At 41.5% G+C, this 12,294-nt stretch overlaps 1 protein-coding gene across 4 annotated transcripts in view; it reads right to left on the reverse strand.

The window, feature by feature from the left end:
• Window positions 1-12,022, reverse strand: part of ARFGAP2 (ADP ribosylation factor GTPase activating protein 2) — a 59,334-nt gene extending 47,312 nt beyond the window's left edge. For all 4 annotated transcript variants that reach the window (XM_030200886.1, XM_030200884.1, XM_030200883.1 and 1 more), the window contains exons 1-6: window positions 11,930-12,022; window positions 8,355-8,473; window positions 7,312-7,384; window positions 6,985-7,116; window positions 6,390-6,470; window positions 4,876-4,981 (exon numbers count right to left, since the gene is read on the reverse strand). In XM_030200886.1, coding sequence (XP_030056746.1) covers window positions 4,876-4,981; window positions 6,390-6,470; window positions 6,985-7,116; window positions 7,312-7,384; window positions 8,355-8,473; window positions 11,930-12,001 — 583 coding nt within the window. In that variant the 5' untranslated portion in view covers window positions 12,002-12,022. The remainder of the gene's footprint in view (window positions 1-4,875; window positions 4,982-6,389; window positions 6,471-6,984; window positions 7,117-7,311; window positions 7,385-8,354; window positions 8,474-11,929) is intronic.
• Between the last annotated feature and the right edge of the window lie 272 nt (window positions 12,023-12,294).

The raw sequence follows: 12,294 nt of genomic DNA on the forward strand, positions 1-12,294 counted from the left end.
CCAGCATCCTCTGTTGGTGGGACGGCACTTCTGCGCTTGCCATCTGGCAATTAGTGCAGGCGGTTTCACTGGAGAGCATTTGCTGAATTCCATCAGGCGAAGAGGTGGACATCCTTTTGATGTTATCAGGGGCCAAAGGGGCATGCCCGAAGAGGCACGGTCTGCCCGTTGGAGCACCAAGGCCTCTTTGACTTTAAGGAACTTTATTGTCTTATTTTCCTTTAATCATGGGAAAACGTAAAGCCAGGATTAAAGTTTCCACACTAATTACAACAGGTCCAACAGATCGGCATGTGACCACCACTGGAGTGGCAGCAATGACAAGACTATCTCCTCTGGGCGTCTCACTTAGTCCCCTCCCCCCATCATACTCCTCCATCCCCTCCGTCAGGATCTTGTGTTTTGGGGCCAATAATATTAGGTTTCTTGTCTCCTGACTGTAAATAGCAGGGCTCCTAGATGACATCAGTTGTGACTTATGTTAAGATGCCTCAATTTGTACAATCTGTTGAGACTCAGCCAATGCCTTGCACATTCACAGATTCACAAGAGGTTCCTTAAGATTTTAGGACTTGAATCAACATATGGAGGGGATGTTAAAATCAGTTATCTCTTGGAGCCAAACGTTCTCAGAAGTTGTAGATAAATTGGTTAATGTGGACTCAAATATATCTACTTTCAGATAAATGCTTGCAAGCTGTAGAAATGCAGACTGCTGATAGTATCTGTTTCATCAGTTAAAGATTCACATAATTTACACTTGAAATTAGAAATAATGGAGAATGCAGGCAGAGCTAGAAATCTGTGCCTCAAGTTTTCCAGTAATATATGCTCTCACCCGAGATTTTATTAAGGAAATAACTCGTCTTAGGTATCGATAATGCTGCAACATTACCACTGTCTAATTGTTACTATTTACCTGTTAAGAAAAAGCTCCCTTCTGAACAAGGAGTAGATCAATTAGTATTACCTGAGATTGATTTAACAGCCTTTTTTGAAGATACTCACGACGTGATACAAACACAGTCTACCCTCTTAGTGACTTGCATAAATAAGGAGTGATTTATAATTTCATAATAAGATTTAAGAAAAAAGATGAGATTTTTTGTGGAGCTAAAATAATATTTCCAGAAGTTGCCAGGACTACACAACTCGGAAGGAAGGCTTTTTTTAGCACTGAAGTCTAGCATGCTGGCCTTGGGAGCTACATTTTTCTTTAAACTCCCATGTAAATGTTTGCTTGGTTTTCAAAGTAAGGATTATATATTATGGGATCTACTACATTTAGAGCAGTTCCTTAAGGGTCATGAGAAATGATTGTTTTTAGAGTTTAATAATTTTTTTATTGATGAATGCATACATGAAACAATTCCATGCCAATCGGTATAACTTTGGTAATAAGCATTTCAAACCTGTACTAATACAGCTAAACTGCTATCATCAACATTTTCTTTTGTTTCCCCCCTCCCCCCCAACTTTCCCCTCCCTTCTCCCCTTTCCATATTAATATATTGATTAACTTTGGCATATATATGCAAATGTGCTGTACATAACTATTGTCAGGAAATCTATACATTAACTTTGAAATGTATCAAGTAGCAACCTGGGCATTCTTCAACAAAAATTTTTGAAAAATAAAATGTAGACTGCTGACAACATTCTGTGGTCTTGGTTTGGTATTTCATTGCTCTACTAATGTCATTTCTTCCCCGCCCTATACTATAATTCTGCCAATCAACAATGTATCATCCACTAAGCAGGAGAATCACATCGCATCCGTGTGGTGCCACTATCTCTGTCCCACCCCCAGAAGCTTCCCTTCCCTCTATACTGTACCTACCCCCTCATCCCTTCACCCCCTTCCAAACCCCCCTAAGGTATCTTCCAGAGAAACCAACCTATACCCTATGCCCTCCTCCTTCAAAATCAAAGGGAATTTAGTACCAGACTTCTACCTCTTGTATGTAGCGACTGAATGTATGGGCCCCAAATGTCCAAGAAAGTCTTCCTCCTCCTAGAGGAGCCTCTTACTCCCTGGCGTTCACAAAGCATCAGCTCATGAAATCTATTTCTCCAGTGCCAGAAGTCCGGGAGAGTACTGCTTACCCATTGACAAAGTAGCAACCTCTTACCCACCAAACAGGCCTTATGGACCAGATGCCTCCCAGATGTGCTCTGTAAGACAAAGACCTCGTGTCTATCCATCAGTACACCCATCGGAGAGCATACAATTTTAGAGCCCAGTAAAAATGACAAATACTGCAAAACAGCTGTCCAAAAATGCTGTACCTAAAAGCAGTCCCACAAACAGTGGAATAGAGAGCCTGGCAATCTCCCACACTTTTCACACAACGGGCCTTCCACCCCTCTCATCCGAAAAAGCTGGGTTTTTGTGAGGTATGCTCTATGAAGAATTCGGTATTGGCATTCACGGAGGCCCGCATTACCGGTCATTTCCGGAATCCAAGAAAGCAGTATATCAAAATCCAAGGATAGTCCCGGCCTAGCTAAGTCTCTAGCCCAACGCATTCTAATTTACTCTCTGTCTTTCTTAAGTGGCAGCTTCCCCAATAACTTATACAACTTCGAGACTGAAAACCGATCCGTTCCCTCTCCTTCTAGGAATTGTCTCATCCGATGACAATGCCTGTCTCTCAAAGCCTCAAAGTCTAAGGACCTCACATAGTGTTATTTGATGATAGGCAAAAATGTTGTTCATATCATAACCGATACCTAAAGCTCCCAGATTTAACAGCATCCCTTGCTTATTTAACAGATGCTCCAGATGACTAATGCCTAAGTGCCCCCAAACCTGAAATGTCCTATTATCCATCCCAGGCTTAAAAGATACATTTCCACATATGGGTAACATATCCGACATATTGTTCGATAGGCCCCAAATACCCATCAGGTCTTTCCAAAGAGACCGCAAAGATGTCAGCAGCAAGCTGTTCCTCAGATGTTCCGGAACGCTAGCCCTAGGCGCCTGTAATAGAAAATAAAAATGACAAGGGGCAAAGAACTGACCCTCTATTTTACGGGGTGTATAATCTTCAAGGTCAAAAAACCAGTCACTAAAATGCCTCAATAAACATGCCCTATTATACCGTTTCAGGTCTGGTAAGCCCAATCCTCCCTCCTTCCAGTGACCCATCAACAGAGACAGCAGCAGTTTGGCCTCCCCCCCCCCCCAACAATACTGTCTAAGCAAGCAATATAATACTTTAAAATCTCGGTCTAGATAAGGGCGGGCAATAGCCTTATATAATAAAGCCACCTAGGGAATTCCACCATCCGAAATAACTGAATGCGCCCATAGAGTGTAAGGGGCAAGGTCACCCAACTCTTCAACCGTGTCTCCGTAGCGCCTAGCAGTCCATTCACGTTCAATCGATATATATCAGCCGAGTTCATAGACAGCCAAACCCCCAAATAACAAAACGATCCTTGTGCCCACCGAAGTGGAAAAGTCTGCCCCCACTCCCCTTTCTGCTCCTCTGAGGAGGCCAGTGCCAAAGATTTCATATAGTTAAGCTTGAACCCTGCATAATCACCAAATTCTTGAAAGAGTTCTAACAAAGCTGGGAGGGCTGTGTGAAATGTACTAGTAAGTCATCCGCAAAGGCCGACAACAAAAATTGCGAGACACCTATCGGCACTCCTTTGATCTCTGGGTGGGTTTGTATCGCTCTAACCAGTGGATCTAAGGACAACACAAAAAATAGAGGAGAGAGCGGACACCCCTGCCTGGTGCCTCGATAGATGTTAAATGAGCGGGAGCGAATCCCATTTACCCAGACATATGCCAAAGGCTCCAGATACAACACCTGAATCGCATCTAGAAAGAACCCCTGAATACCATATTGCTTCAAAGTCTCAAACTGATAGGGCCATCTCACCCTGTCAAAAGCTTTCTCTGCATCAAAACTGATTAACAGAGAAGCCAGACGCTTATGTTGCACCGTCTCTAAAGAGGCCAATATAGCACGGAGGTTCCGAACCGCTGTCCTCCCCTTCACAAATCCCACTTGAGCTTCTTCTACTAACTCCGGGAGTACCCGAGCCAGCCGATTTGTCAAAATCTTAGCATACAATTTGGCATCCACATTAAGAAGGGAAATTGGTCTAAACGATCCCGGATCTGCCATGTCCTTATCCGCCTTCGGGATAACTACAATCTGAGCTACCTTCATCGTTTCCGGCACGGTCCGCTCCTCTACCATGGAATTAAACAGGGCCAAAAGCGGTTTCTTAAGATTTTCATAGAACTGCTTGTAAAACTCCATACGATAGCCGGTGTTTTATGAGAAGCACTTTGCTGCAATGCCAACATTAGATCTCCCTCCACAATTGGGCTATTTGAAATGATTGTTTTTAAAGGTTTGGGAGTATTTTAGTTGAAACTGCTTAAGTATTAGGACTATTTTATTCTAATTGTTTTCTCTCTTTTTTTTTCTTTTCACTTTGTAACACTATTCTCCCTTGAAGTGGGCTAGAAGGATTTTAAGAAGTTGTATGTTACCTTTTTTTTGTTTGTTTACTTTTATTTCCATTCTTTGCACTCTTTTATGGATGTATATCACTTTAGAAAATAAATAAAAAAAAAATCTTCTGCAGGGTATGTGCACGAATTTGTCCCTCCCCAACATTAACACCTTCTCTACTCTGTGCAATAATTCTTCCTCCCAGCCAATGATCTGTCCCACCCTTACCTCAATTCTTCCCCCACCACATTAACATCTTCTCTACTGCAACTAACAAGTTGCCCTGCAGTAATACCTTCTCCTCCATCTCATTAACATTTCCCCCTGTGTACATACTTTGCTTTGGGTCTACATCAGTCTTTTGTCTCATTACATCATCTTAAGAGCTCACCTGAAGGTTCTTTGTTATCCGAGGACGTCACTGGAACCTGTAACTGCACAGGACAGAGCTCCGAAGCTTCTCCAGTACCAGAGGTCATGTCCCAGATGCTTGAGGGCTTAAAAGTAAAATAGAAGCCAAATACAAGCTGTCTATTGTACAACATTGAGGGCAGCTTGTATAGTACACTCTCTAATACCCAGATTATCAAAACACTGGCGCTATTTTGAATAGTGCCATAAAAATACCACCCCACCAGAGACCAGCACTGTCATCTTTGCTGCTTCAGAAAAAGTGCTGTTACAGTCAGATGTGTCTTCCTCCTACGCTTAAGGGGGGGGGGGGGGAGAAGAGACCCAGTTTCAGCCAGCTAAATACTTTTTTTTCAAAAAAAAAAAAACCTTTGACAAAAAAAAAAAAAAAAACTTATCAGTCTGACAAGAAAAAGGAATTTATTGATAAAGAAGATCATCTCACAACTACAAACAAATACATCATATTAAGGATAGAGACAGAGGAATAAAACAAAAAAACTACTGGCTGCATTAAGGTTTGGGTTTCATCACCTAAAATATCATTTCAAAGGTCTCAGACTGAGGGGAAGAAAAATAAAATGAGAAGAAGAAGTCTGGCAATACTCTGAATGAAAAAAAAAATGACAAAATCCTCATCAGAAGATGTTATATCCAATTAACATCAACAGAAGAGACATCAGCTTCAACACTTAAGAGGGGAGACTAGCATCAGAAGTACTCTCCTTCTGCAAAGCTTTCCAACCTATTCCTTATATTCTAGGGCTAGACAGAGGCGTTTCATTGGAAATTATTACAGTAGCTTTGCAGCAACAAGCACATAGTCAACTAATTGGTTCTCTCTATTATGCTGAGGCCTATACTTATCTAAGCTGTGGCCTAACAATGAAATAGCAGCCCTTAATGGAAACCTTGAACAACAACCATTGCCCCCCCCCCAAAAAAAAAAAACCCAAAACAAATCTGTATCACTATACAGGTCCAAATATGAAATAACTGCCCCTTGCCCAAAATTCTGCCACCATAGGAGGAAGGGTTTCTACCCAAACTGCTATTCTGAGGCATACCACCAGCACTCAATTAATTAGGCTTTCAAATTATCAAACAAATCAAACCAACCATCCTCTGCAAGACATAGTTCAAGTGTGCTTTTTAGGTGGATTTCAGTTTCCAAAGTACAGAGAACTTTAGGATCAGTACATCACCATCATAATTCTTATAGCCCACAACCACCTTATTCAATTTCTATGTGGATGAAGGGAAAGAAGGCTTGGACAATACCAAGGAAATACAGTGATAAGAACAAAAAACAAAGTTCCATAAGACTCCTGCCTAATTAACAATTCCAAAACAGATTATAATGAATGTCCCCAAATTATATCCATTTGTTGAATGATTTCTACAGCTGCCCATTTGCTAACAAATACAGAGTTTTCACCCACCACTCACCTGCCCCAATCTACATACATGCATGCCGGCTCGTACAGCTGTTACCTGAGTGATCTCCCTGAAGAAATCCGAGTTTTTCTTCTCTGGCATTTGCATAGTAGAGCCATTCATTCCATCAATCCATAGCTGTAAGTGATAAAAGGACTGAGGGGACAAATAGAAGAACCTGCTCCTCTCTGATAAATAACAGTGCTATATCATCAACAGTGAAGGGACTCGGAAACAGATGTTCTTCTGCAGGACATATGGTACACACTTAGCTCATAATCTGACACCTTAAGCAAAACATTCTCTGGCAGCTGCTTCTCCCAAATCCTTACCTAGAGCTAATGAGGCCAAGAGACACAGGCAGTCAATATCCAGAAAGCCGCATTCTTTCTTCTCCACCTACATCCTAGAGTTTTGGAACCAAAAATGTGCCCATCCTTCCTCAGACGACCCCTGCACCACCTCCTCCTGATCTAAATTAAGATCTTCTCATCTCCCCCTCCCCACAGGATATGCCTATTAACTACCAACCCCATTCAGCAGACAGTCACTCACTGTTCCTCATACAGATCTTCTTGCTGTCTCCTAGAGGAACCTTACCCAACGTCTCTTTCCCCATGCACCCCTAAAGCACGTCTGGTGCAGTACTTGCCTCAGTACCATGCTTGGCAGTGGCTGTGCTGGCCTGCTTCCGAATCCTCTCTCGGTACAGCTGTGCTGCCTGGCTTGTGTATTTGGCACTGGCATCATTGGTTGTGCAACCATGCTGACGGAAGAAGGCAGTCTGACAGATAATAAAGCATAATTAGTCTTAAGAAATCTGAAAGTGGGAAGATGTCCCAGTTACTAGCTACTCTGCAGCTGACATGGAAAAAACCCATACACTTGTGCTTGCACATTTTTCACAGGACATCTCCCACAGTGGGAGGGGAAGCTGTGAGTAGCAGGACAGGCAGCTTAGCTGCATGTTCACACTTACCGCAATGGCATTACCTCCCACCTGCATACATCTCAACTGAAACCAACTCCAGTTACAATCCAGCTCTGTGGACCTGGGGGGGGGGGGGGGGGTTAAGAAACAAGAGCCAGTCACTGCAAGCTGAAATCAAAGCTGGGGGGAAAAAAGTAATACTCTGCAGACAGACAAGGGGGTATAAAGAATATTTCCAGACCTGCAGCAGGGGGAATGCTGCCTAACAACATTCACTAATGGTCCCACCAGCTCAGGTCCTGCTAATCCCATACTACAGCACAGGCATCATACTAACACAAGTGATAACTTGATTGTTTCTTAATAATGTGATTGTACCAAGTGCAGTGTAAAGAACACCACTGTACTAATACAGTTGGCACACTAGTTGGAGGAAATGGCAGTAGCTGGGAGTATTAGGAAGAAGGGGATGGGGAGGTTTATAAGGAAGGGTGATAGGGATAAATGTAAAAGGCAGAAAAATTGGTACTAATATAGAACTAATGTTTCAACAAGGGTTTGTGAATATGAGACTTGTTCATATCGTGTTAAGGTATGATTGTAATTTGTGTTTGTTATATTACCCTGTACTGGTTGGACATTAATAAAGTACTTGATTTAAAAAAAAAAAAAAACCCTTGTTTGTGGATAAGGGTTGTATCATTGTATAAGGTTGTATCATTCATGTTCCATTCAAGCAGCCATTTTAGCAGCAAGATGAACCTCAAAGTCAAACCCAGACACTAAAATTTTATATTAAAACATGTTAGTTTTCTTTGAATTTGTACAAATCTGTGGCATATGAAAGAACCACGGTGAAAGCTTTGAAAAGTTGCAGGTTGAGTATTTCTAAGAGCACACTGCTGCCTCCAACTGACAGAATGCTTTAGTCTTGCAACAAGTTTTAAAATAACTAGAACTGGTAGAATTCTTAACTTAGTTCCCTAAGCTTATTACCCTAGATGATGTTCTGCTATCATTTCTTTACATAAATCCTTTGCACATAGGTTTATATGTCATAAGCAGATAATCCAAAGCTAACATCTACCAACCTGATGAAGCTGAGATGAACACCCAAAGACCGATGGATTCCACAGCAATCAATACATAAAAAGACACCATAAGAAATACTGGCCCAGCTGGGATTCTTTGCACCACAGTCAAAACAGGTCTGATGAAAATTGGGGGCAGCAGAGAGAGAAAAATCACAGTGACAAGACTGTAAAAAGCTGTGGAGTATTAGTACACAACACTACCATGACAACGCATAAGGTTTATTTATGTACTTATTTGTAGCATTTGTATCCCACATTTTTCCACCTTTTTGCAGGCTCAATGTGGCTTACATTATGCCGTGATGACAATCGCCATTTCCGGGTACAGAATTTCAAATGGTAATACATTTAGTTGTATACATACATGGTAAAGAAGAATACATTGTGGTATTGCATACCAATGATTTTGCATCAAGGTGCATACATACATGATACAGTGGAATGCATTATGGCATTGCATAGAGGTTTCTAGGTGATAAAATGAGTTGTAGCAAAAGTTAGGTAATCGACTATAGAGATATCTTCAATTTAGGAAATAGATTGGTAGTGCGTATTGTGTAGCTTTCTTTAATAGCAGTGAGGTTAAACAGTCAAGTGACAAGAGTTCGGTTTTGTCTAGTTCGTGTAAAGTCTATTTATTTTGTATATAAGATGGAACATTATGGTAAGCCTTCTTGAACAGGTTCGTTTTCAGTAGTCTACGGAAGATTGTTAGGTCATGTATTGATTTTATGGCCTTCGGTAATGCGTTCCATAGTTGCGTGCATGATCACTGTGCTCAAGCCAGGACTTGTGTTTAATAACACCATCCATACATAAGCTTAAGCTTCATTCAACCCTAGAATGGAATTTAGTAGGAAAAGCTCTACAATTGTGGAAGATGCTACCAGCAGATCTAAAATTTGAACCTGAAATCTTGCCTTTCACAAGCTAAAAACTTGTTTTTTATGCACGTCTTTAGGCTTACAATCAATGACTGGGCAATTTCAGGGCAAGTGGGAGAGTGTTATTTTGGATGACCATGGGGCAGAGTTTTTGATGTTCTATTATATTTTATATACTTTTTTTTGTGAGATTGTTGGATTAGTGAATATGGAATGGACACAGGTGGTGCACCTAAGGATTATTTGATTGTTATATTCAAGATTGAGTATGTTACTTTGTTTTAATTGATGACTATGTTCAAATTCTCCTTGGAGTATAAAAGCAGAATATAAATGCAGATTTAGATTTAAATTAAAGTTCAGAGAGGTTGCAAAAAGTTACTTGTTTTTATCATAGTATTCCCAGTTAAAGAAAACGTTACTTCTGCAGTGAATATGCTGTATAGTCTGGGAGTACTAGATACCAGAGTTTGCTTCCCCCTACCTCTGATAATGTGGTGTTGGAAACTGCTACATCACCTTTGCATTTCATTAATAAACCAGGCTCAGGTAAAGGCAGACTGTGGCATGCATTGATACCATGCACAAATTGCTTCTTGCCTTGAAACTGCCACATCTGATAAATGAAATCTGCATCTAAAGACTATGGAGGGACAGCCAAGACTTTCTTCCTAGCTGTCCAATATACATAAATGTTACTGTATATCAATATCCAAAGCCTCATATAATCCTTTTTCAAATGTCTCTGCTACATTGATAAACACAAGTAATACATTTTTTTTCATACAATTAATGTTTTGAAAAGCAATGGATCCTTTGCACAAATCGCTTTACCTTGGACACCAATTTAGAGAAAGGGAACTTGATATACCGCCTTTCTGAGGTTTTTGCAACTACATTCAAAGTGATTTACATATATTCAGGTACTTATTTTGTACCTGGGGTAATGGAGGGTTAAGTGACTTGCCCAGAGTCACAAGGAGCTGCAGTGGGAATCGAACTCATTTCCACAGGATCAAAGTCCACTGCACTAACCACTAGGCTACTCCTCCACTCTTCCACTTTACACTGTAAGCCCACTGGGGAAAGAGCTACCTACTGAACCAGAATCACAATTTGCCTTGCGCACAGGTTTGGAAAGGCAATAAATTAAGAAAAGAAAGGAAAGGAAAGAACTGTATAAGACAAAATGGAGTTCTCAGACAAGGAATGAGAAGTTATAGAATACTAATTTAAGTCAGCATTCATACATCAGCATTTAGGCACAGCTGCTTACACCATGTCAATGGGTGGCATGCACAAATTGTGATATTTTATAACCTTAGCTTGTAAGTTCTAGACATCTACCTGACCCACCTATGCCCCTCTCATGTCCACATTATAGAATTGACACACAAACATTATAGAATACTGATTAATTGCGGTTACATATGTAACTGTAAATTAATGTCAATCACCAACTGGTTGTTAGTGCCAATTAGTAGCTAATTTGTCAATTAAGTTACACACAAAACTGTAGGTATAACCCACACATGCAATTTTCATGGTAAGAGCAAAACTGTGTGCAAGCTTACAGAACAAGGGGGAAGAGTGTATGAGGAAAGATGTAGGGAGAGAAAGGATTAAGTAATGAGGAGTTGCATAATAAATGGAATTGTAGGTGAATAAGAAATGCTTAAACTGTATAGAGAAGTGGATGGGAAACCACTATAGTGACCTGAAAAGAGAGGTTACATAGTCAAAGAGTTAACCACTTGCTCCAGCCTTCAGAATCACCTGACAACAAGATGACTTTACCCCACTGCATGCAGGGGACCTGCTACTCTAGGAAGTAGAACTGAACTATAAGACTATGCTTATGCAAGCAGTGGGATAAACCTAAGATTAGATCAACTGTTAAGCAAATCTGAAGGGCAATTCTTCATCTCTCTCTCCCTAAGTGTATTGCTGGGAAAGATATCAAAAGAGAGTGAAGTGTGCAGAGGGTGAAAACAATAATTTATCTAAATTTTAACAGATAAAACAATATATACAAATGAAAGGATTTACTAAAATCCTTTTAGCACAGCGGGAGGAGGGTGCGCCGTGCTGCACCCGGGGGGGGGGGGGGGTGCGCAGAGGCGACCCGCCCCGGGTGTCAGCTCCCCTCGCTACGGCTCTGGCACTCAGCAGCAGTTTTTCTTCTCTCACGTCAAGACTGTTATTGATATTTACTCTCAAAGCTACATAGACACCTCCAGAAACACTAAGACACCACAAAATCTGGCAAAACTGCACCTATGCAGAGGTTTTGGCGTAATGCACCAGAAGGGGACGGCGTAAAAGTCTCGAGGATCCCGCAGCATCCATCTTTTACCTTTTGCTCTCCAGAAGACATCATCATACCCTAAGCATCCTTCTTTTTTTCCCCTTTCAACTAAAAACGGCAAAAACCAAAGTCTAATACGAATTAGCGTATGACACTTACTCAAAGGAACCAACATTTCAAAATGACTAGGGGTGTCGGCACAACATAAAGTACCCCTCCCTGGTCACAATGAATGAGCTTTATTCAATACTGGAGATGCTCAGCACCCACAAAGCTAACTCCTATACACCTGCTCTTGTTCTCCCTCCCCCCGCCCTTGCATGTCTCCTGCCTCTATTCCTTCTCTTCCCATTATCCGTCTTTTGACCCATTTCTCTCACTCGGTTTGCTGGGACTCCGCGTAGTCGCCTGAATATTGTCTGAATCTCCGTCTTACTCGGTTCCGCCGCCATCTCCTCTCCTTCCCAACAACCACCCCGGCCAGCCACCACCAACCTGCCTCAACCAATCACGGAACAGCAATAACCGGCAGGGGGCAGGATTCCAGACTACGACAAGAAAGTGGGCCCAAAACTTTCACAGTGCGCGCAGCAACTTCAAGGAGACCCCGGTCATACTACTACTACTACTACTTAGCATTTCTATAACGCTGGTCATAGATAAAGGAAAACCAAATACGGGAAAGGGAGTGGGATTTAGAAAGAGGAAGGATACGAAAGGAGAAGGGGAGCAAGTGGAGGAAAGA

The sequence above is a fragment of the Microcaecilia unicolor genome, chromosome 4 (genome assembly GCF_901765095.1).
Source record: "Microcaecilia unicolor chromosome 4, aMicUni1.1, whole genome shotgun sequence".
In the NCBI taxonomy this organism is placed as follows: Eukaryota; Metazoa; Chordata; class Amphibia; order Gymnophiona; family Siphonopidae; genus Microcaecilia; species Microcaecilia unicolor.